Source organism: Pinus tabuliformis, chromosome 5_2 (assembly GCF_031772625.1).
Source record: "Pinus tabuliformis cultivar Carrire ecotype Pingquan chromosome 5_2, CPIR1, whole genome shotgun sequence".
NCBI lineage: Eukaryota > Viridiplantae > Streptophyta > Pinopsida > Pinales > Pinaceae > Pinus > Pinus tabuliformis.
This window is the reverse complement of record NC_142306.1, coordinates 816,963,776-816,990,882: the sequence shown is the minus strand read 5'-3', so window position 1 is coordinate 816,990,882 and position 27,107 is coordinate 816,963,776. Positions and strand designations below refer to the sequence as shown.

General features: G+C 37.8%; 1 protein-coding gene across 2 annotated transcripts in view; it reads left to right on the top strand.

The window, feature by feature from the left end:
• Window positions 1-24,231, top strand: part of LOC149161812 (sodium/calcium exchanger NCL2-like) — a 197,422-nt gene extending 173,191 nt beyond the window's left edge. For both annotated transcript variants that reach the window (XM_089435573.1, XM_089435572.1), the window contains exon 5: window positions 23,793-24,231. In XM_089435573.1, coding sequence (XP_089291699.1) covers window positions 23,793-23,954 — 162 coding nt within the window. In that variant the 3' untranslated portion in view covers window positions 23,955-24,231. The remainder of the gene's footprint in view (window positions 1-23,792) is intronic.
• Window positions 24,232-27,107: the final 2,876 nt, after the last annotated feature.

Below are 27,107 nucleotides of genomic sequence, written 5' to 3'. Positions count from 1 at the left end.
GTTCTACAAACACTCATTTTCATTTCTATTACCAATTTGAAAAAATGCTTGAATATCATATTTCTTTTGGCTTGTGGGCTTGATGGAATTTCTGAAAATACATTCAGGATAGTCATGTTTTGAGGGACCAAAAAGGAATATTTTTAAAACCTGTTTCTATCATAATTAGCCCTTCCTGTCTACTTTCCAACCCAATTTGAATCACTCAATTTGTATTTGAACCAAAAAGGTTAGAACCGAAACATTGACAGGGTGTCTAGCGGGCAACTTAGGAACAAAGTTGGAACAGTCGGTTTTTGGAGGCCTAAATGACTATATTTTTAAAACATGTTTCTATGGTAGATTCCCCTATGAATCTAGTTTACAAGGCAATTGTAATCACTCATTTTCAATATCGTATGGGTAAGTTATGATCAAAATACTGACTGTCTATCGTAAATCAACACTCTTAAAACTCTGTTTTTCCGCTTGTTCCTTAGAGTATTTGACTTATCAATTCTTCTTGTCTTAAAAACCTGTTTCTATTGGAGATAAATAAATGAATCTACTTTCATTTCCAATTTGAATCATTTGAATCCGACATCAAACGAAGAATCTATGCTTAAAACATTCACTGTTGTTCTAAGTGGGGTAATCGAAAATGACTCTGTTATGCAGGTTGTTCTAACTAAAATTGACATATCATAACATTGAATTTTTAAAACTTGTTTCCATTGGAGATAAACCGTTGAATTAGCTCTCATTTGGCTTTGGAATCACTCAATTTGGACAAAAAACAAAGAAGTTGTGATTAAAACAGTGCTGGTTAGTATGGTCGACCACTGCTTTCCCGCAGGTGACAGATAAATTTTACTTTGTTATTTTATCCATGGATTTGTTCTACAGAGTAACTACTTGTTAGTTTTTTGCATAATTCTTGGATTAGGGGAGCCCGCGCACCTCTCTTTCTCCATGATTTAATGTTTTATTGCAGGTAGATACTCGTTTTTTGCAGGTCCTAAGAGAAAAAGAAGGTCAATTTATGGACAAGTGATTTTTGAAAGAAATTTTAATGAAACAAGGGAATTTCATCCAACTCATTACCCAACGGATTCATAATAGAAGAAATGAAGAATTGATTTTCATTTGAAAATTCATGTCTTGTCATTGCTGCCAAAACATTTTTCAAAGAGATCATTTTTTTACATCATAGCTGTTGTAACTTAATTTATTTATTTACATATTGTTTTTAAATAAAATGTTGTTTCTTTTCTGATTTCTCTTATATTTTGTGTTTCAGTTGTTGCTTCCTTCAAATTATAACTCATCCTTAGCATCAATACCCTAAACAGCTAATTCGTTTTTTTGTGTGCTTGCATTTTATGATTGTGCATTTTGTTGTTCCTTTTCAAAAAAGGAACAACATTTTTGCATTTTTGTTGTTCCTTTTCAAAAGAACAGCACTTCTGCATTCTGCTGTTCCTTTTTAGAAAATGAACAACACTTTTGCACTTTTGTTGTTCCATTTCAAAGGAACAACACTTATGCGTTCTGCTGTTCCTTTTTAAAAAAGGAACAACACTTTTGCACTTTTGTTGTTCCTTTTGAAAGGAACAACACCTCTGCCTTCTGCTATTCCTTTTCAAAAAAGGAGCAACACTTTCACACTTTTGTTGTTCATTTTCAAAGGAACATCACTTCTGCACTCTGTTGTTCTTTTTCAAAAAAGGAACAACACTTTCACATTTTTACTGTTCCTTTTTAAAGGAACAACACTTCTGCACTTTCACATTTTTGCTGTTCTTTTTCAAGAGGAACAACACTTTTGTACTTTCACGTTTTCGCTGTTCTTTTAAAAAAGGAACAACACTTTTGCACTTTCACGTTTTTGTTGTTCTTTTTAAAGGAACAACACTTCTGCACTTTCACGTTTTTGCTGTTCCTTTTTAAAGGAATAGCACTTCTGTACTTTCACATTTTTGCTGTCCCTTTTCAAAGAAACAACATTTCTGCACTTTCACGTTTTCGCTGTTCCTTTCCGAAAGGAACAACACTTCTACAGTTTCACATTTTTGTTGTTCCTTTCCGAAGGAACAACACTTTCACATTTTTGTTGTTCATTTTCAAAGGAACAACATTTTCGCATTTTTTGTTGTTTATCTTAGGGAACAACACTTTTTCGCATGCATTTTTTTGCTGTTCTCCACAGGGAACAACACTTTTTCGTGTGTATTTTTGCTTTTTGATGTGCATTTTCTTTGTTGTTCCCTACAAAGAACAATTAGGGAACAACACTTTTTTTTGAATGTTTTTGCTGTTCCTTTAAATGAGCAACACTTTGGGAGTATTTTCAAGAGCAACCCTTTCTTCCTCTTGTGAGATTATTCCTATTTCATCTTAATCACATTTTACTGATTCCTTTTCATGGCATGAAGTACACTACTTTTATGAGGATAATAATTATGGATTCTTTTGAAGCGAGTTAATATCATTCACGTTATGATCTGTAATAGGACAACTCCTTGATGATAGATTCTTTTCAAAAGGGACACAATTATTTATATACTACTTTACTGCACTGTTTTCTATTGAACATGATGTTGATTGATCATCTTAATACCATGCTGGTTCCACCCTTCCTGGTTATAATCTTCTCTGTTTGTAATAAATGAGATTATGGGTATATTTTTTTTTCTATTGACATGTTCAACTTCTTCCACCATCCCTACTCTTAAGGAGTACTGAGCCTCCATCTTTTTATCATAAAAATGTGTAATAACAAAAATTTTTTTTTCGCAGATGGAGGATAGGGGGTCTCATTATGAGCCAACTTACCATGTTCATAAGGTTGTAACAAAGTGACATTCCCATTATGGTCATCACACCAGGGTTATGATCCATTGGATAGCCAAATTATCCTTGGAACAGGAGGTCTCATCGCGAGCCGGCCTGATCACTTTTGCTACATCCCAGTGAATGGCAGTGTGGTTATCTGGTTACCACGCCAGCACACTGATCTCTTCTATAGAACAACACTGGAACTCTCCATTTATAAATTGAGGATCCTGACTCATATGGGTTAAAAAACAACCCTGTCGAGGCTATGGATGCCTGCTGGCAGCAGAGGCTCTGCTTATGGTATTGAAGTTATATCTTATCGTCAATTATTACTATAATACCCTTTTCTTATTTTCTATTTTTATCGGAGAAATTATTTCCTTAATTTTCCTGTTTTGAACCTTTATGCATAAGAATTGTTTTCAGATCAATTGCATCATTTTCAGCTAGAATACGTCAGCAAAGCATCTTTTGGGCATATTGTTGTCCTTTTTATTTTTTGCATAACTTATCATCAATCCAAAGCGTCCTATCTTTTATTCATAACTATCTTTACACACTCTGCTCTTATTATAACCATAATTCTTGCCGTCCTATCATTGATATGTGTACTCTCCTTCATTTACTGTTGTATTGTTCATTCCCTTGCCTTGTCGTCAGCACAACACCTTTCATATGCTTTATGGTCATGGAATCCATTTTCCAATTGGAGGGGGGAATGTATGCATTATGGGATAGCATGCGATATGGTTACTGCACTCTGACATAACTTGTTGATTTGACAACATATCAGTGTTGCATGTATACAGAAGTTTTTCTAATTGAAATTTTTGCATGCATCTTATCTGTTTCTATTCAAAACTAACACTGTGGATTCAAGAACATTTTATGCAAAATAGTGATTTGTTTACAGGAGAACAACAAGTATGGGGGGGAAACTCTATTCGCAGCATGACCACACTATTGCAACTAACAAAAGAGGCTCAAGCAACTCGCGAATGTGAACAATTCTTCAGACATGATGTGCTTGCCTGGATTTCACCTTTTGCATCACTTTCAGCACCAACTCTACCTACATCAGCTTCAACAAATGCCAGTACACATATATCATTCTGGAGGTACAACTTGAGATAAAATAGCATCATTTTCTGATTTATTACGAATTTAGGAGAATTTCATGAAAATCCATTTTGAGCATTATTTATCATCCTTCATTTCACATCTTTACCACTTCCCATTTTTCAGCAGCATATCATCTTTCAGTTTGGGCGAGTGTTTCTTTCATTCATTTATTTCTTATGACCATGTTATTCATATTCTTTATCATCCATTGCTATTCTTATTCTTTCTCAACACCTCCCTTATTCCATGTTGTTTTACACCTGGAATAGAATTCAACCGATGGTAGCAACCACCTCAATTTTTTTCTAGCATTGCATGAGGGCATGCTAATTCTTCAAAGAGGGGGAGGAATTGCTACGCATGATAGATGTTTTCTACTTTCTTTCTCATTTAAGGCATACAATTTCAGTGCAGAAATTGATTTCCATAATATTTTTAAGACTATGAACTCAATTCTTGTGATTTTTGGAAAACACAGACGTATCATTAAAATATACAAACCCAGACAATTTCAAGTTATATTGGTTCATAAAATTTCGGAAATCATGCACTGTCACCTACAACCATTTTGTTTATATCTCATGATCCGTGCATCAAAACGATCTAATTTTTGGATCATAGAAGCATTAATATAATAGAAATCTACTTGCACAATTTCAACAAAATCTGGTTTGTAGTTTTGAGAAAATGATTAATGAAGTTCGCTGTTACTTATATCATATTTTGCAGCAATTTCATATATACATATAGTTGGATGTCAATGTAAAAATTGTTATGCCTTCATCAAGATTGCTAAAAGTGAATATTCATTAATTAAGGAAGAATTCATTTGTTCTATCCATTTCATGAGCTTGGATGAACGAATTTTTTATTGCTTGGTTAACACATGGGTTTTGTCTTTAGGTTGCATGAAGACATGCAATATATTCAGTGTGGGGGTATGTGGGTCGTGAATACGACCACTTTTTAACACTTATTTCATCCATTTTTACTCTTCTTTATCATGTCATTTATTATAATTTATTGTATAAATCAATTTTATAATGATTTATGCTCTTATGGATGAATATTATTTATTCTCCTTTATTTCTAATAAATTGATGATTATGCATGATTTTATCAATGATAGTTTTAATAAATTGGTTGTAACATTATTCACCATTTTTAGCCTCCAAGATAATCTCCAGATTGAAGATTTGATCATTAAATATTCCAACTCAGAAATTCGCTGGAATAAGAAGTGACAGTTTTGCGGTTGAGATTATGGGCAAATGAAGAAGAATCTGGAAATCCGGAACATGGGTTTTGTCCAGAAATGACCAAATTAACTTTACAAAGAACTGTTTGCCCAAATTCGGCTTGTATTGAGAGAAACACAGGGTTCTTTGAACACGATTTTTTCAGATTTGCTGTGTGGCCGTTTTCCAAATCTCAGCTGCAAAGCCAAATTCGCCTTGCTCTTATTGAAAGATGGATGGAAATATATTTTTGTTGATCAATTGGTTATAAACAATCCAATTTTGTAATAATGATCATATTGTAATCATCACAGTTGTAACTGCTCTCTGCTCTCTGTGTATTTAAATCAGAACAGAGATCAGAGAATGGGGAATGATGGATTCGAGATTCAAAATTGAGGATTCAGAATTATGGATTCATCATCCATGATAGATGATTAGATAGAGATAACATGATAGGATAGGAGGAAAGAACATGGGTCTCGATTATTTCAAATTATAATTCTGATTTACAGACTTGTGGTGCTAAGAGGACGTGATCATATTGTAATGCCAACCAAGTTTAATGATTAATATATGATTTGGGAGTTGTTGTTCATTCTTCTCATCTGAAGTAGCCCAGCAACATCCGCTGGCGGCTAAGGGCCCAGCCTCTGGTGGATCACGCTGCTGCTGTGTATCATATCTTTACAATTTCTGCCGTGTGATGGTTTGGTTTCATTTATATTTATCGTAATCATATTACTTTACTGTTTCGTATTGCTAGATTTAATGAATTGATCTGTTTTATATATTGTACTTAAATTGCGTTGCTATTCATTTCCTTCTTAATAGAGATCACTGCTTTTCGCAAGCAGATTGTTGTGCTGTTCATTTCATCTACAGAGCTGAAGCGCTGCATTGTTCATTCCAGTAATTTAACAGTTTTCTATTCATTACAACTATATAACTTTGTTGTTCATTACAGATTGCTGTTAATTTAGCTTTGTTGTTGTTCATTTCCATTAATTTAGTGTTGCTATTCATTTCCGGTAAATTAGCTTTGTTGTTCAAATAGACTTTGTTGTTATCTCTTTCACGCAAGGATTTGTTTTTGCCTTTTAAATGTTATTGCAGCAAGCGTGTTTATTCCATTTCTGTTAGCAGCATTATTGATTTATCATTTTCAGTTTATTGCTTTAGTATGGATTGTAAGATCAACAACTGTAAAGGACATTGGCTATCGCTGCCTAAGTTCTCAGATTGTGGATCTTGTTTATGTTTGATTTAATTTATATCAGTTAAACAAGGAATGAGTTATTGCTACTGCATCCTTGACTGATAAATTGTTGTAGTTTTCTGAGTGAATGATTTAAGTTTCAGAGTGTTAAGTTTCTTTTAATTGTAAGTAGATTTTGTTTCAAGCATTCATTTACTTTTGGATTTTAAGCACTATACTGCAAAACATTACTCTTGAGTAAATAGCCACCTCAAACTGAGTATACTCTTGAAATAAAAAGTTGTCCCTGGGTTGACAATTAATGTGAAGATAATTAGGAGTTAAAAATACACCTTTTATCGCTCAACAAAATATTTCCGAAAATAACTTGTTAAAATGAAGAATACAAGTAGGTAATGCAAATCATCTTACTGCTGTAGAATTTTTGGTTTGTTAGATTCAAAAATTTTCACAATGGAATCAGACAACAGTTCGATCACCACGCTATACTCAGAAATATTGTTAGTTGTGCAATTAATGCATATTCCTTGCAAACTCACTAACTCGTCAGTAGGAGCATAGATTATCCATGTTGTGAAAGAAATGTTCTAGGTACCATGGAAAGCACCATCAACATAACCAACATATGGTTGAGGGAATACGACATCTGCAAATAAAATATAATCCAAGATAAACAAAATCAATAGAAAAACTCTACGAAAAAAAACATTTCCCCTTGCATAAGGGTAAAGGTATGCCCCTCAACTTGGTTTCATCCGCCTACTCTGCTTATGGACCCAGATAGATTGCTAGTTACTAATAGGTGGATGAAATGAAGGTTCATTTACAAGATTAGATGAAAGACTCAACTCAAAATTTATGAGGTGTAGCCAAAGACTCGAATCAATTAGATGGGGATTTGTTTCACTGTTTAACAAGCATGAAACAGGAAAAGAACCATGCTCAAAGGTTTGTCTCATTTTTATGCGAGCTTGAAACATAGAATAAACTATTCTCATAGTGACCTATTTCATTTTTTAATGAGCTTGACACAGTAAAAGAAGTATGCTCCGAACTATTTACCTTGATTATGGGCCCCAAGAGGTCATGGCTTTCAAGAGGTTTTCATCAGATGGAAGAACAATGCTTTGGAAGGAATCCATATCAAGGGATCCAATGAGGGTATAAGTTGAGAAAAAAATGAGAGTCTTTTCTTCGCTGGTAGGTGCAAACATGGAATAGGTTGCCATATAATTAACCTATGGTGAGGGAGACACCACATGCATATTAGGAACATTTAGTGAATTTGGATGATTGGAAATCAAATTAGGACCAATGAATGAAAGTTGATCAATAGTCACAATTGTTCCATCGTGCTGGAAAGACATCACTCAAAAGAGTGTAGACACGACAAAATTCATAGCATAAACATAGTCTCGCCCAAGGAGAAAATTTAAATCCAAGGGGCCTTGAACTACCATAACATCAACACACATAATTTTTTATTCCAAGGTAATAGGAAACTGAGGAAGGATCCTTAAAGGCTCACTAGTTCTTCTATTAAAAGGCAACAAATTCTAAGTGACAAACACAAGCTGAGGGGAACCTAAAGCTTGCCACGCAGTCGAGGATAGAATGCTAACAAAAGCGCCCTTATCTATAATAATGTGATACATGTTCTTATCACAAGTCTTCACCATTATTTGGAAGGGCATGTAAGAAGGGAGACGAGGATCCGTTAATCGATTCCAATCAAAACAAACAACCTCATTACTTTGAGGGGGTTCTGTGAGAGTGGGATTCCCCCTCTCTCACTGCTTCGACTTTACTAAGTCACTTCTGGCAACTCACAACTACTACATAGGAAATCGACTTCGCAGAAAAATAGAAATGCACAAGTGTGTTCTTCAAGTGCCCATCGAACTCCTTATAATCTCTCATTGGAGCACCAATGGCCAAGATTAAAACATAATCAACTACTAAGATTAACTAGGAGTTGATCCTCGTCTTCTTTTAGAAGATTCGCACCAGATTTAATTAGTACCCTTTAATTTACCAGATTTCCTAAGTTTAGACTTAGGGAACCATTTAAATAAGTTAATTATTTTAATTAAACCATCTCTAGATGAAATTTTACCAAACGATTTCTGGGTATTGGAGAATGCTGCGTCATAACCTTTCTACAAAATCTCGAGGCTAGAGCAGATCGGATGCTAGAGTATCAACTAGCCTAACCATCTTGTCATCAATTTTCCTTTGAAATCCTTGAACCAAGAGTCATATAGTAAGGCCCAATACCATTCCTGAAAAAGGCTGTCCTTGATATGCCTTTCATGCTAGACCTTCCTCTGTAATTGTATAACTTCAGTGTGTAGGAGGGTCTACATTCTGAACTCATCCAAGCCATTTAATTGGATCAACCTCTCTTGTTGTGCTTTGGTGACATCTAAGTCCAATTGGGCTTCCATTCTCAAAGTATTATATTCAAACTCAATAGAGAGTAGAGCTTTCTTTCCATAAAACATATATGGAGTAAAACTAGTAGTTGTTTTCCAAGTTGTGTTATAGGCCCAGGTGGCCTCCACTAACTGTCTGCCCAATCCCTCCTATTATTATTCATGACCTTGGTGAGGATGCCCTCTAATGCCCTATTTGTAAGCTCTACTTGTCCATTTTCCTGAGGGTGATAGGAAGTGTATTTCATGTGTTTGATATGATGTTGCCTTAACAGATTCTCGATCATATGTGATGTGAATTGAGCTCCTTGATCGGTGACTATCTCTCTGGGATACCTAAATTTGTAGAACACATTCTCCCTTCAGAACTAAACCACTTTCTCCTCTGTTGTTTCCTTGACAACCTTTGTCTCATCCCACTTTGTCAAATAATCAATGCACACAACGATGTACTTTTTCTGCCCTGATGGTGGATCAATTGGCCCAATGCAATCCATGCCCCACTTGTCATATGGTTCCAAGGCCACCTGGGGTTGTAGGGGAATTTCATCCTTGGGTGTCAATTTCCCCATTCTTTGGAACTGATCACATCTGCTGGTATTACTTATTTCATCTTGGTGGAGAGTGGGCCAATAATAGCCAACTTGTAGAGCTCTGAAAGTTGTTCTCTTGGCATCAAAACAACCCCCATAGCGCCCATCATGACAGGCTGAGAGGATGTCAAAGAATTCCTCTTCCCTGACACATCTCCTTAAGATTTGATCTGGTCCCAACTTGAAGAGATTGCCCCCAATCCAAGTGAAAGGGGTGCTCTTCCTTACAATTATGCTCTTCTCCCTAGATGACAAATTTGGAGGAAATCTTGCAACAACTAGGTAGTTGGCTATGTCAGAAAACCATGGAGAGAGCACTGAGATAGAAAATAAGTGCTCATCTGGAAGCTGATCATCGACCATCCCTTCATCACCTGTAGGCAAAGCAAGTCTAGACAGAAAATCTGCAACTACATTTTCTTTTCCTAGCTTTTCAATGATAGTTAAATCAAACTATTGTAAGAATAACAAACAATTAATTATTCTAACATTCACATCAGGTTTGTTAATCAAGTATTTGATAGTTTCATGGTTAACTACACAAATGTTTGGTATCCAATGATGTAGTGTATGAATTTGTTCAAAGAGTGTACAACAACTAGGAGTTCTTTCTCAGTTACAGTGTAGTTCAATTCAGCCTTAGACAAATTTTTACTAATGAAGTAAATGGCATAAGGTAACTTACCATCTATTTGTCCTAAGGCTACCCCACAACTTTTTCAGATGCATCAACATGGATATGGAAAGGCAGAGCCCAATTTGGGCCCCTAAGTATGGGTGCAGTGGTTAATTTATCTTTCAAGATCTCAAGGGCCTCTTGGCAGTTATCTGTCCAGCAAAATCTAAGTCCTTGGCCAGCAATTCAAACAATGGTGAGGCCACATTACTAAAGTCCTTGATAAATCTCCTATAATATCTAGCTAAGCCCAAGAAAATCCAAACATCCCTCTGCTTTTGAGTAGTGACATTTTTTATGATGGCATTTTTGTTTGGGTCCACTTGTATTCCCTCCTAAGATATCGAATGGCCAAAGACAGTCCCTACATTCATTAAGAAATCACACTTCTCGGGACTAAGCAAGAGGTTCATTTCAATGCACTTCTTCGAGACTTTCCCGAGGTTAGAGAGAGCCTCCAAGAAGTCACACCCACTAGGAGTGAAACGATCTATTTAGATCTATACATAGTCAAAGACAGCTCAGCAAAGATGCTCAGAACTTCCCTGTGAAAAGTGGCAGGGGCATTACATAAACTGAAAGGAAGGACCTTATAAGCAAAGGTACCCCAAGGACAGGTGAATGTAGTTTTGTCTTGATTCTTAGGGATAATCTAGATCTGATTGTAACCACTGAATCCATCTAGGAAAGAGAAGAAATTATTCCCTGCAAAGACCATATAAAACTTGATCAATGAAAGGTACAGGGAAATGGTATTTCTTGGTGGCTTTGTTCAGCTCCCTATAATCCACACAGATCTTGCACTTCCCATTCTTCTTGGGGACCAAAACTAGAGGGGACACCCATTCACTATCTGAGATGGGGTATATGAACCTTGCATCCAACAAACTTTGCAACTCTTCCTTTACTATGTCCTTCAGCATTGGGTTCATTGTAGTCTGAGGTTGGCACACATGTTTTCATCCCTCCTTGATGTAGATGTGATGAGTACAAAACGAAGGATGCACCCCCTTCATTTCTTTATATATCCAGGCGAAAGCTTCTAAGTGCTCTCTTAGCATTTTGTAGAACTTCTCTTCTTGGTTGGCTGAGAGAGAGGGGTTAATCTTCAAGTTTCTAGATGGACCAAATTCTACAATTTTGACATGTGCAGGACTTGGTTCAATTAGGCATAATTCAGCCCAAGGATTACCCTCAGATTCTTTCACAAGCTCAAAACGAGGCATGGTATTGGGGGGTTGGTTCTGGAGGATTTGGTCAATGAGGTCATCTTCATCAGGTTGCCTCCCTCCTATAACAACATCTAGGGTATAAATTGGATGGGATGTTGTATGATACAGTTCATCTTCCTCCTCCTCTTCCAACCATAGGGGTAAGTCATGCTCAATGGATGGCTGAGTAGGAGGGTACAATACCAACTGTTTAGACAAATGCCCATTCTTAATGGTCATGTTCCTAACCCTGCAACTTATGTAAGCATCAATAGTGGCTAGCCATGGTCTTCCCAGGATGAGAGGATAACCATCGAATTTGGGTTTGGGCTAAAGAACCAAGATGTCAGTAGGATACTCTGAGGAGTCAGTAGAGACCATTACATCCTCAACAACTCCCTCGGGAGCCGTTGTGAATCTATCTGCAAGTTGCGGCACTATAGTGGTCTTTCTCAAGGATCCTTGAAGGTTTAGTTTTATTATGGTTTCTTCAGTCATCACATTGATGGAAGCCCTAAGATCAATCAACGTGTGAGGGACAACAATGCCATCAATGTGCACATCTACCAAAGTACTTCCTGATCTTCGAATTGTCCTTATTTATTTTGTGTTGCTCCTGCTGCCCCTTTGATGCAAGGGCCACATCCTCCTCTTCCTTCACTTTTTTTGTCCCACTCCTGCTGTTTCCACTAATGGCGGCCTTCACCAGATCACACCTCATCTCCTCATGTTGCGAATCAACCCACACGTTCCCAATCTAACATTTTTTCTCTACCCAGGATACTCTGGACGAAAACGTTCCAATCTTCAGAAACGTTCTTCAGTGCTAATTGTGCAAACTTTGTAGGATGGGGCATTGATCCTACTAAAGCCAGTTGATCCTGAAAATCCTGACGCCTAGTAAGGAAGGGGTCTACACGCTCCCCTTTCTGCTTCCTCGTGCATCTCAACTTCTTCTCAAGATACATCTTCTGTTGCTCGAAAGATCCTTCATATAGCGTAGCTAGTGCTTCCCACATCTGTCGGGCAGTATCTTTGCCAGCTATGTGAGATACCACATGATCTCGAACCCCATCGAGAATAAACCTCTTAGCTCTCGCCATCTCCTTCTTGTACTTCTTAAGTGGATCTGCATCTGCGGGTACAACTACCACACTATCGACATAAGTTTTGAGATCATGCTCATCTAGAAGGCAGGAAATTCTAGCCTTCCAGATCACATAGTTGGAGGCTTCGTCCAACCGATCTTGATCTCTCAACCCAGCTGATGCCGTATCTCTGATAAAAGTCGAATTCCTTGTCTTCTCCTCTACGCAGCTGCTACCCAGCTATTCGCACTCCCTTCTGGAGTGATAAATCCTGCACACAACTACTGCTCCTTTGCTGGAAAAATTCGAACTTCTTGGCTAGAAGTCCCCTAAGGAAAGAATTCCCTCAATATGTGCTCTCCTATCCTTTTGACGTTATTCTACTAGTAACTGCTGTAAAATGATTGCGTCCCAGTTGAAGATCTGCTCTACGTGGAAACTGCTGCGTTGCTCGCTCTGCCTCTGTGAATCTTCGATTTAGAAAATTTACTCTCTGTCAACTCACTCATAGAGTAATTTTCCACGAAAATTAACCCTCCTGGTCAATGGACTCCGCTGCCAATCTAGGGTTTCGACATGCTGCCTATCCAGTGTTTTTGAACTCCCTCTTCCACCTGCAAATGAGCTCTTCTTCTTATGGTCTGTGCTTTGATATCATGTGAAAAATTAGTAACCTGATTCCTACTGCATCAAACTGAAGCTACTTCACCTATTTGTTAAATTACTTTGAACAAATTACTTGAAAATTTCTATGGAAAATATCGAAATACATACACTGCAGCCTACACAAAATAAACTATTGTGGAAACTAAATACTGCACTGGAGAGAAATAAACACACACACAATTACATTATTGTTTTTAGACAAATGTCCTCGGAAAAACCCAATGTGGAAAAACTAGTGCAACAACTGAGGGTTTTATTCTTATGCAGTAGTAACCTGAGTACAAATCATTAGATGCCCAAATTGGAAATATGATACAGAGAATAAACTTCCAAAGAGGTAGTGAGGAAAATATCACACTGTCACTGGCGATCTGAATCTCATTTGTGCTCTGGATGGCTAGCCCCATGCAGCCTCTACATTAGCGTACGTAGATCTGTGTCACAGCCTCTAGGGACTACGTCATCTCCTCCTATGATCTTTTGCTAGTTGGAAGCTTGACCCTCAAGCCCTCCGGTCTCACACCCCAGCTTCTACCACTAGATCTCGACTACTCAGCATAATTTCAAACTCCCTCTGAAGCACTGCGCTGCCTCTGCATGGAACTGTGCTGCCTCTTTGAACCTCTCTCTACCTTCTCTACCTTGCACTCTCTGGATCTGGAAAAACTCTCCTCCCATCTACTATCCCTCCCCCTCTCTCACTGCTTCGACTTTACTGAGTCACTTCTGGCAACTCATAACTGCTACACAGGAAATCGACTTCGTAGAAAAATAGAAATGCACAAGTGTGTTCTTCAAGTGCCCATAAAACTCCTTACAATCTCTCGTTGAGCACCAATGGCCAAGATTAAAACATAATCAACTACTAAGATTAACTAGGAGTTGATCCTCGTCTTCTTTTAGAAGATTCGCACCAGATTTAATTAATACCCTTTAATTTACCAGATTTCCTAAGTTTAGACTTAGGGAACCATTTAAATAAGTTAATTATTTTAATTAAACCATCTCTAGGTGAAATTTTCCCAAACAATTTATGGGTATTGGAGAATGCATGCGCCATAACCTTTCTACAAAACCTCGAGGCTAGAGCAGATTAGATGCTAGAGTATCAACTTGCCTAACCATCTTGTCATCAATTTTCCTTTGAAATCCTTAAACCAAGAGTCATATAGTAAGGCCCAATACCATTTCTGAAAAAAGTTGTCCTTGATCTACCTATCATGCTAGACCTTCCTCTGCAATCGTATAACATCGGTGTGTAGGAGGGTCTGCATTTTGAACTCATCCAAGCCATTTAATTTGATCAACCTCTCCTGCTGTGCTTTGGTGACATCTAAGTCCAATTGGGCTTCCATTCTCAAAGTATTATACTCAAACTCAATAGAGAGCAGAGCTTTCTTTCCATAAACCATATCATATGGAGTAAAACTAGTAGTTGTTTTCCAAGTTGTGTTATAGGCCCAAGTGGCCTCCACTAACTGTCTGCCCAATCCCTCCTATTATTATTCACAACCTTGGTGAGGATGCCCTCTAATGCCCTATTTGTAACCTCTACTTGTCCATTTTCCTGAGGGTGATAGGAAGTATATTTTATGTGTTTGATATGATGTTGCCTTAACAGATTCTCGATCATATGTGATGTGAATTGAGCTCCCTGATTGGTGACTATCTCTCTGGGGTACCCAAATTTGTAGAACACATTCTCCCTTAAGAAATCAACCACTTTCTCCTCTGTTGTTTCCTTGACAACCTTTGTCTCAGCCCACTTTGTCAAATAATCAATGCACACAATGATGTACTTTTTCTGCCCTAATGGTGGATCAATTGGCCCAATGAAATCCATGCCCCACTTGTCAAATGGCTCCAAGGCCACCTGGGGTTGTAGGGGCATTTCATCCTTGGGTGTGGGTTTCCCCATCCTCTGGAACTGATCACATCTGCTGGTATAACTTATTTCATCTTGGTGGAGAGTGGGCCAATAATAGCCAACTTGTAGAGATTTGAAAGTTGTTCTCTTGGCAGCAAAATGACCTCCATAGGGCCCATCATGACAGGCTGAGAGGATGTCAAAGACTTCCTCTTCCCTGACACATCTCCTTAAGATTTGATCTGGTCCCAACTTGAAGAGATTGCCCCCAATCCAAGTGAAATGGGCGCTCTTCCTTACAATTATGCTCTTTTCCCTAGATGAAAAATTTGGAGGAAATCTTGCAACAACTAGGTAGTTGGCTATGTCAGAAAAACATGGAGAGATCACTAAGATAGCAAATAAGTGCTCATCTGGAAGCTGATCATCGACCATCCCTTCATCACCTGTAGGCAAAGCAAGTCTAGACAAAAAACTGCAACTACATTTTCTTTTCCTGGCTTGTCAATGATAGTTAAATCAAACTGTTGTAAAAATAACAACCATTTAATTATTCTAACATTCACATCACACTTGTTCATCAAGTATTGGATAGTTTCATGGTTAACTGCACAAAAGTTTGGTATCCAATGATGTAGTGTATGAATTTGTTCAAAGAGTGTACAAAAACTAGGAGTTCTTTCTCAGTTACAGTTTAGTTCAATTCAGCCTTAGACAAATTTTTACTAATGAAGTAAATGGCATAAGGTAACTTACCATCTATTTGTCCTAAGGCTACCCCCACAACTTTGTCAGATGCATCAACATGGATATGGAAAGGCAGAGCCCAATTTGGGCCCCTAAGTATGGGTGCAGTGGTTAATTTACCTTTCAAGATCTAAAGGGCCTCTTGGCAGTTATCTGTCCAGCAAAACCTAAGTCCTTGGCCAGCAATCCAAAAAATGGTGAGGCCACATTGATGAAGTCCTTGATAAATCTCCTATAGTATCTAGCTAAGCCCAAGAAAATCCTAACATCCCTCTGCTTTTGAGTAGTGACATTTTTTATGATGGCACTTTTGTTTGGGTCCACTTGTATTCCCTCCTAAGATATCGAATGGCCAAGGACAGTCCCTACATTCATTAAGAATTCACACTTCTCAGGACTAAGCAAGAGGTTCATTTCAATGCACTTCTTCAGGACTTTCCTGAGGTTAGAGAGAGCCTCCAAGAAGTCACACCCACAGGGAGTGAAATGATCTATTTAGATCTCTACAGAGTCAAGGACCAGCTCAGAAAAGATGCTCAGAGCTTTCCTATGAAAATTGCAGGGGCATTACATAAACTGAAAGGAAGGACCCTATAAGCAAAGGTACCCCAAGGACAAGTGAATGTAGTTTTGTCTTGATCCTTAGGGCTAATCTAGATCAGATTGTAACCACTGAATCCATCTAGGAAAGAGAAGAACTTCTTCCCTTCAATACCATATAAAACTTGATCAATGAAAGGTACAGGGAAATGGTATTTCTTGGTGGCTTTGTTCAGCTCCCTGTAATCCACACAAATCCTGCACTTCCCATTCTTCTTGGGGACCAAAACTAGAGGGGACACCCATTCACTATCTAAGATGGGGTATATGAGCCTTGCATCCAACAAATTTTGCAACTCTTCCTTTACTATGTCCTTCAGGGCTGGGTTCATTGTAGTCTGAGGTTGGCGCACATGTTTTCATCCCTCCTTGATGTATATGTGATGAGTACAAAACGAAGGATGCACCCCTTTCATTTCTTTATAGCTCCAGGTGAAAGCTTCTAAGTGCTCTCTTAGCATTTTGTAGAACTTCTCTTCTTGGCTGGCTAAGAGAGAGGGGTTAATCTTCAAGGTTCTAGATGGACCAAATTCTACAACTTTGACATGTGCAGGACTTGGGTCAACTAGGCATAATTCAGTCCAAGGATTACCCTCAAATTCCTTCACAAGCTCAACAAGAGGCATGGTATTGGGGGGTTGGTTCTGGAGGATTTGGTCAATGAGGTCATCTTCATCAGGTTGTCCCCCTCCTATAACAACATCTAGGGTATAGATTGGATGGGATGTTGTATGATACACTTCATCTTCCTCCTCCTCTTCCAACCATAGGGGTAAGTCATGCTCAATGGATGGTTGAGCAGGAGGGTACAATACCAATTGTTTAGACAAATGCCCATTCTTAATGGTCATGTTCCTGACCCTGCAACTTATGTAAGCATCAATAGTGGCTAGCCATGGTCTTCCCAGGATGAGAGGATAACCATTGAATTTGGTTTTGGGCTAGAGAACCAAGAAGTCAGTAGGATACTCCCAGGAGTCAATAGAGACCATTACATCCTCAAAAACTCCCTCAGGAGCCACTGTGAATCTATCTGCAAGTTGTAGCACTATAGTGGTCTTTCTCAAGGATCCTTGAAGGTTTAGTTTTATTATGGTTTCTTTAGTCATCACATTGATGGAAGCCCTAAGATCAATCAACATGTGAGGGACAATGATGCCATCAATGTGCACATCTACCAAAGTACTTCCAGGGTCTAGATATTTTGGACAAATCACTCTCCCCAACATCAAATTAGATAATTGACCAATAACATTGATTGTGGGGGTGTCTCTTTTTCTCCTCACAGGGTGTTTGAATCATTTCTCTTTGATAAGCTTATTGTAAATGGGAACATCCTTAATAGCTTGGAGGAGGGGTATTTTAACACACATATTATTCAATTCTCCTAAAAGTTCAGGCTCTTCTGGGGTGTACTGGTTAGAATGGATCAATCTCTGAGGAAAATGAGGTAGATTTACTTGAGGGCTACTCTCTTCCTTTTCTTCTTCAAGCTCCTCAAGTGGATATGGAGGTTGGTTATTTGGGAGAAATCTTCCAAACTTGAGGTCGATTTCTTGAATCTCCACAACATAGGCAGGGTAAGATGTCTCTTTCCTGTAGACATGTTTTTCTTGCTTGTTATTCAGGTTCGGATTGGGTTGAGCAGGCATTTGAAGTTTCTTGGGTGGAGCAAGATGAGTGATTTGTGGTTGAGATGGAGATGGAGGCAGTAAAGTAGGAGGTTGGTTGAGTTGAGGCCTCCACCCTTGTGATTGGTTATTCCACTGAGGATTTGGAGAAGCATATGGTTGAAATGCTTGCTTGGTGGGTCGAGGAGGATATTGAGGTGCATAAGGCCAAGAAGGAGGTGTGGACCATGATGGATGAGTGGAAGAGTACCAAGGTGGCAAGGGTGCATTCTGGTTGGGATGGTAATAAGAGTAGGATGCACCTTGCATGCCCTGTTGGTATGACTGAGGTCCTTGAGGCCTCCTTTGATTGATAAAACAGAGTTTCTCAACCCCACCTTCTGCCCATTGGTATACAACTTTCAATCTAGGAAAAATACACTTATCTATGGCATGGTTTTCCTCACAGACTGAGCAAACTTCTGATATTTAATGGACATTCATTTTTGGGGTGCCTTCTAGTGAATTTGGGGAAAAAATAGCTAAGGCCCTATCTGCTTCCTCTTGTCTCCTCTTTATCTTCATTTTATCCACTTGCAAAGCAAAGATATGCAACATTTCACTTTTAAAGTCCTCCAACATGTTTCTAATTTCATTCTTGATGGATGTTGTGGAGGGAGAGGAACTGACCAAAGCTTGACTAGCCCTACCCTTCTTCCTAGTAGCCCTAGAATGGTTCTTGAACATTGTTTTGATGTCTTCATAGGATAACTGATAGATGTCTCCCCCATATAGCATGTTGAGGGTTTCCATCATGTCCTCCCTGATCCCTCGGAGAAGAACTAACTTGAGTGATTCAGGATCAAGGGTGCATCTGGCCCTCCTATAACTGAGTTGGAATCTTTCCTCATAGTCCTCTAGGGATTCATCAAGTCCAAGAGTCATTCTAAAGATTTCTTCTTTGGTTTCTTTGGACCTATAATAGTCCCTGTACTTGTTGTTAAAGGCTTGTTTCATTTGAGCCCAAGTAGTGATGTTATCCCCAAGCAGACCCATAAACTAGCAAAAGGTTGTATCATTAAGGGTAGATGGGAATAACTTTAGCTTCTGGTCATCAGAGGTATAGTCATAGGTCCTACAGACAACAACAAACTCAAACATAAAAGTATCAGGGTCCTCAGAGGTTAAGCCATGGAAGTGAGGAAGGGCAGTAGGGCTTATATTCTTCATTCTAGCCTCTCCATTAGTCTCTCTGATAGGGAAAACCTCCTCATTCCTGTTTTTAGCCATGGTTTGGGTAGGTGAAATGGTTTCTTCTTCTTCCCCAATAGGTTCTTCAAAAATCTCAGGTTGTTCACCTAGAGGGTCTTCTAACTCCCTTGTAGTCAGAGAGGGAAGTTGACAGTCACCAAAGAAGAGTGAAGGTTGATTGCTTGAGGGTGTGGGGGTGTTTGGTAAGAATTTTCCTTGAGTATCTCTATTCCTACGAGGCATGAAAGTAATTTTTTCTTCTTTTATATGATTTTTTCAAAATTGAATGCAAAACATAAAGTAATGCTGAAGAAAAAATAACCTCTAACTAGACACCTTCCCAGCAACGGTGCCAAAAAGTGGTGAGCCCTGGTATTGCATCAAGAGTGCTGCAACTCCCAAGGGTTGTCGACTCTATTTATCAACCTGGGGTTTGTACAAACTTTGAGGTGATAGTGCTATATACATAGTAGAAGGAATTCTACTCATGCCACCCTCAACTAGGCCATTTGATCATTAAGGCTCCAAAACTATTCTTCTACTGAATTAGGGGGAAATTAACTACTGAAAGTACAATTTAGAAGTTGGATCTAATGTGGAAAAATTAAATGCTTTTCAAATCTAACTTGGAGATGCTACCAACTTGTAAATTCTACTGAATCAATTCATGAAAGAACACAAGAGTTATGCTACCTGTAGAAAGGAAAATACACTAATTGCAATCAACCATCTATCTATCAAATTCACTTGCAAACAAGAAATTATTCTACCAACTCATAACTCAATATTTCATGCATTACCTGTCTAATTCACACTTGCATATAAAGTAATGTTCTACTTTACCAAATCTAAGATAAAGAAACGAATGCTATTCTCTCTTGCATTGAAGGAAAAATGAGTGTTGGAATGGCCTAGGTGCTACCTTTGATCATGGAGTCCAAGTTGGGGGGTCAACCTACTCCTAAACTAAGTCAAACTTGTATTACAGGTCAAAACAAGGGAAAAACAGGCTGCCACAGGCATGCTACAGGAAGCTGCTATAATATCCCTATATTGCTACAGGAGGACCTGTAATGCTACAGGAATGATGTCGAGAGGATTTGGAAGGTAAGAACAATGAGATCAAGGGATGGAAGGATGGATGACGGTTGTGGTAGATGGGTGGAAGGTGACCAACACCCCTAGCCAAGCACAACCCTTCAAGAAGGCCACTTTTGGACTAGGAGGGATACTCACAGTGACCTAAAAGGCAGAGCTCAAGAACGGTGGTGGTGATTCATCAAAAGGGAGTGGAGAAGTCCAAGATGGAGATGGTAAAAAGGTCCCTTGCCTGCCAGTCCAACAGTCCTGCAACATCACATGTACCTGCTCTTCTTATCATTCACAAAATGTCATAACCAATGGTGGAAAAGATGAGTTGAATTTAGAAACTATCTAACTTATGCCAAAATCTCTGATCTAAGCAAGGAATCAACTTCTAAGCTACAAAAATTATATGAAAAACAAGATAACCAATGCAGACTTTCCAAGAAATCATCAACATAGTGTTTTTGGGTTGATTGTAGATTCCTCTAATCAGGCTCCCATGAGAGAGATGAGATAGAGGTAACAGTCACAGGATTTTTGAGATATTATATTCTACTAAAATGTAACAACTAATCAAACATTCTAAGCTAAAAGGAATATCAATACATAAGAGGGAACTAAGCTACTGGGGTTGGGCCCAAACCCAAGAGCCTCAGCCCTCCGAACTAACTCAATGATGGATCAATAAGAAATTTCTCATAATCATTGCAGAACTGTCAAATACATCACATAATAAATCAAAAAATAGTACTCACAAATGCTTGAGCTCAATTGCTTCTTATCTGCAAACAAAGTTCGAATCCTAATGAGTTCATTGACATGTTTATTTATACAAAAGGGTATCTACCAATAGCTCCCTAGAAAATAGAGATGTTTGTCTCCCAAAAATCAAGGTGGATCTAGATCTTCCTTGCACTGCACTGGCTTGGCTACCAATGACCTCATATTGCTTCGCTGTCAATGCCTTCCAGTTGATGAGGGATAAAGTAGTGATCTTGGCTAATTGAAGGAGTTAAGGAGGCGAACAACCTTCTAGAATCTCTCCCTGCTCTCTACTCCGAGCTCCTGCATTGAAATTGTCTCCAAATTGCTCGAATTCTTGCATTTAAACCATATTAGGCCACATGACATAGCAACACATCTTTCACCCCACACTAAGCATAATATAACAAAAAATGTAAATAAATGTGAGAAAGAGAATTTTAAAGTTGGAGGATGGCATTATGACCCTTATGATATACCTATTGATGGGCCTCATCACTAATGTGGCAGTGTCATGTGGAGGAACTGATGTGGCAGACACAATGTAAGGGACAATGTGGAATCTGGATATCTAAAAATATAACTTTTACTAAAAAGGGACTTTTAAGATTTTCATAGATTCAGAGGTTTGACCATTGACTAAGCACTAGTTCTTGGATAAAAAATATGAAAGATTCGGAAAAAGCCACTACCATGGGTAAATAAAAGCCTTGATCTAGCTATAACTTGGAAAGCCATGATGTCCAATTCATGGAATTGGCACATTGTAATGACACATGGATTGCATGGATGATGACATGTCACAAGTGACAAATCTTCTAGAAGCCATAGCTTTGTCTCTTGAGCTCAGAATTTGATGAATTTTATATCGTTGGGAGGCTCCTGATGAGCAATAGAAGATGATGGCCTCAGAAACAAGTTTGAGATGATTAGAGGAATAAGAAATTTTGTGTATCCTACCTCCATAAAATAAACTTGGAGATTGGGCATGTACACCTCATAGCCTCGGAGAAACTCAGAGGGAACTAGGTGTGTTGCAATGGTTATCCTAAAGAACTTGCAACTAGTCTCAAATATTTCGAGTCATCAACTTGTGAAATGAGTCTAGATGATTATCTCTTTAGGTTGAAATTCAATTCCCCTACACTTATTTGGAAATATTGAAAATGGTTTTATGGGAAGACCTAGATGGACTATGGAACCAAGGAACTCTATAATTGTATTTCAACCAACTTATTCAATGGAAGAGTGCCTTAATAAGAAATGGAATATTCAAGAAACAATGTAGATCATGGAATGTTAAGGCATCCAAAAGTCCCACTCATTTTTTGAGTCCGAAATACTTAGGTGGTTGGTCCCTCAAACTAGTTTAACATTAAAGGATCAAATATATTGCACTGGTATTCAAACTAGTTTAACATTAAAGGATCAAATATATTGCAGTGGTATTTAAGATGAGTGTTGTTTGGTTTGTCGCAACTTGAAACAAGTTCAGTGAATCATATTATGTGAAATTGCAAAGTGCTATAAATTTTTGAGCTCCGATTGTGCTATGTACAGTATTCTCTTTGCTTTTTCTCTTTGTCGAAAAGGGGTCATGTTGGGGGACAACTCGATGATCGGACAAGGAGTATATGGAACGTGTTCATATTAACAAGCATCTCTTATGGAAACATCGTTGTTGAGTAACCTCTAACAATGTGAATACACTAACTTGAGAGAAGTGTCTTCATTTGCATTAGATAGATGAAGATGTGGGGATGCAGAAAAAATGAGTGCCGTGTCTATTGAGTTATCTTGTCATGGTTAAGGACCAATGCTTTTCACTCTTTTTTTGAAAGTGCTTTGTTTAAACTCAATAGAAGAATTACAATTGGCCTGAGACGTTGGGCACCACAAGCAGCCCACTTGTGTGGGTAAAATGACACTTGGGGGCTAACTATAATGACAAGCACTAAGATATCCAAGACTTGCACTTGGTCCCATCAGCTTATTTGTGTCTAAGTGGAATTGGAATTTGGTGAGGGACTGGCATCGAATTATCTTCACTGCTGAACCATGACAGCATTGACCTTGCTTTAATTTTTTTGATATCTTATTAGTGATACTTGGTTCAAGTTCAACTTGTATTCGATGTAGTCTAAAGAGGCTGCATGTGAGCCAGTTGGAATTCAGAAGTGCATTACAATACTCTACGAACCTGATTACCAGTGAATTTTTTTGCAGCAACACAGTTAGGATTGGAGGATTCTTAAATCTTTGTTTGGCATTGGATAATAGAGATTCTGGTTCGGTAGCTAAACCTTTCTTTCATTTATGGTAGAATTCATGCCGTATTTCCTTTTTTAAGGTTATGGACTTCACATCTTTAATTAATGCTTTTTGGAAGTTAATTTTCTGCTATCCTAGCATAGTTTCGTTTGAATGGAAGAACAATTGCATGAAATTTTTTGTCTTATTGTGCATCTCCAATTCCTTTCTCAAATAATCTGATGAAATTTGGAGGATTTATTATTTGTTGTCAGTAAGTATGAATCACTTTTTCCATCCTTTGCTGTCCCACTGTTTGTCTGAATAACTCGCCATATCTTGTTCTTTTATGACTAGTCATTTAATCATCTTTCCACTCCCTTTTATCTATTTATACTGTATAGTGCATCTCCTCATCTCTAGTGCTTGGGAAATTCAGTTTCAAATTCCTAAACCGACAAAGAAATAGGGAAGTTTTTAGGTCAGCAATATGAAATTAAAAGAAAGAGAAAGAGAGAGCGTCTGAAGTCAGTATCTTTTGTCTTGCATTGCAGATATATGGTGCAGTGACCATGAACAACACGATAAGTCTGGCAATGTTCTTGGCCGTTATTTATATCCGTGGCTTGGATTGGGACTTCACAGCTGAGGTGTTAGTAATTGTACTTGTTGTTTTAGTGAAAGCAGCTTTCGTACCACTTTCCCCCTATGGATGAGTTCCATTGCCTTCATTTTCTATCCTCTAACTTTAGCCATAGTTTACGTTCTAGATTATGTAATAGGATGGTCATAAAGAGAGTACTGACTAACTTTGGATGAGTAGACCTTAAGAAAGGTAAGGAGTTGTTTGGTTTTCTTTAGAATTTTATCTCTATTTTGAAATAGTTTTAAGAGAAGCATTGCAAAATTATGTGATTTTGATGAGTTATATGATTAAAGTATTGGTATTGTAATAAATATTTTGAAATTGTGATATAATGTGGATTTATGTAACTAATTCTTGTCATAGATCAAATTTTCTGTTAAAAATAAGTAGTTTATCAATGAGCGTTAAATGAGTGGGACTGTATATGTCTATCTTTCGATTTTGGCAGGCCAGTTATCTAACTGTGGGCATATACCCAGCCTCACTCATTTAATGCTCATTGACTGACTATATTTATAGACACAATTTTGTATACAAGTGGATGAGTTTGTCTTGAGTGCCAAAATGTTTTGAGTTACAGTGGTTTTCATTCCAATAAGTGATGTCATTTGGTTATATCCACAAATAAGCTGAATGTTCCGAAAAAAGGAACTTGTTGGATTGAACATAGTACACAGAGTTTACAATTTTACTATGTTGACAGCCTATGTCTGTATTAAGCTTTCATTTATTGATGTGTTTTCATTGATGATGTCCAGTAACGTATTTGACCTGAAATCAATGAAAAGTTTGGAGAAAAGAACTGTTGTTACCTTTAAGTATCCTATCCAATCTTGTTACTTGCCAAATAAAATTCAACATTATGCTAATCTTTTCTGTGCATGCTGCTTATTGTAATAACTGTAAGTCACTTCTGAGAATTCCTTTGCAAGCATTTCGTATCTCGTCAAACATGTAGGTATAGCTTCGTTCCGATACATTTGTGTTCTTTACGTTCATGTGTGGTGTTCCGCCATCGGTAGAGCTATTCTCAACTACAAAATCACAATAGTCAGAACTGAAATTGCAGTAACTCGCACCGAATACAGCAAATTTGCTGTGATCTTAAACACCACTTTACCTATGAAACTAAGTGGTTCATTGTTCTGAAAATAATCTAATCAATCTTTTTAAGCTTCAATGTGTGGCCATTATTTGTTTTTATTGCTTTTTTGGCACCCATATTTTAGTATTATTTTAACGCAGCTGGTCATCATTGCACTTGTACATGTACTGCATTTACTTTTCAGATTATGTTAAATGCGATACTGTTTTCATATGTGGTTTTGTTACATCACTGTGGGTTGGCCTTCTACCTATGTTACATGAGTTTCCATAACAGTGAGGGTGAAGGATGAGTGTGTGGAATATTTAACACCCCAAAAGTTATCCAAATCAAGGATGAGTTTTGCAATTGTAATAAGACAGAGCATTGATTGAACATTTGTTGTAAAGTTCATGAGAAACCTCCATAAACTTTTCGACACGATTCACATTTAAACTTTTGGCTATGGTCCATTTAGCACACCTAGCCACATCTAATCATTCAAGTAAACCCCAATTAAGATGCTTAAAAAGGTCACGAAAATTGTACACACTTCTCAAAGACTAAGTTAGCCTTGTGGAATGTTAATAATAATTCTCTAACCCAATGTAAAATTAAGATCAGTGCTTAAATTTTCACAAGTCTCATCTATAGAGGTTCCATCTAGTCAACCATACAGTGTGCTCAACAATTTTTAAACCAAATTGGAAACCTACAGCAAGAAAGACATCTAGGGTCCTTGAAAAGTGAAGGGACGTGGGGACGGTCCGCTAAAGGTCTTCTAAATTGCTCATAGAACGTGGGAACACTTCCTAGAAGTCCTTGATGGAGTTCTTGTGCGTTTGATTTTTTTTTTTTGGGTGAATTTCCAAGTTCCAAAAACGCTGAAACGGCCAGGGTGTGGATTTTAAATGTTGGGATGGGTTCCTATGCAACGTAGCCTTCTGTGGAACGTACCTATGGTCAGATTCTTCTACTTGCGGTTGCGGTTGTGTCTGCTTGTGATTATTGTTACAACATTATTTTCTGGTTGTATTTTATTATTTAAATATTATAGGTAAATTTATATTTTTTTAAAGAAGGGGATCCCTGTAGAAAAAGCATTATATTACAATATTTACAATCTATATAACTGATATACAACTGATATATCCGTACATGACAGCAACCCAGCAAGCAAGAGTCTACCTATGTTGTGCACGGCAACTCAAACATGTCTAGGGTGAATCAAACCCAGGTGGGGAGGGCAATATTGCACCGTCCCAACTATATTATTGCTATTTTTAAGAATTAAACCATTTCAAAGGTATTCAAATTCAACCAAATTTCGCATCATTTCTATGATAACATTCCAGTGATCAGATTTTTTTCATCCAACATTAAAACTAACTCAACCTACACTCAACTTAGCTCTAAAAATATTAATGTTAATGCTAAGAATCCCATTTAGCTCGTTGCTAGAAAGATTATATGCGCAGGAAGAGACTCTAAATTTAGATAAAACAGGGAAACAACTCTTCGGACGGTTTCACATCTCCTATTCGATATGAGCTCAGGTGTCATCCGCCCGACCACAACGGTCCCTGCCTAGCTGACTCACATCTAACCTCTTTTGTGACCCAAAAAACCACAAATGTTCATTTTTTCTCCTTTTAATCAATTTGAAATTTATTCGAAGTTATCTTTGTTGCAACAAAAATTCGCAATGCATGCATTTTCTTTGTATTTATACCTTTATACTGAAGTCCTAACTTTGGATAATTTGGTCCCCAGAATGGTTTGCAACTCTTTGGCATGTCAGCTTTTAAGCAGGTTAAGCTAGCGTTAAGAGTATTTTATGAAGCGAGGACTAATCGCATGGTGGTTATGATTAGTCGCATAAACATTTATCTTCACATCATTAAGAAGGGAAAGGAATCGTTGTGTAGTCAAACTAAGAGAAGGGAAAGGAGTGATTGTGTAATCAAATTAAAAACAGGTTGAACCAGATTTCCCATGCGTGTTTTCTTTCTTTTCTGGTGTTTTTTTAATAAATTATTTGAATAGAATTAAAGCAATTAGAGTTTTTAAACATTTAGTTGGTTTATAATTAATTTTTTCCTTAATTAAGAATTTAACATTTTCATTTTTGTAAGTAAT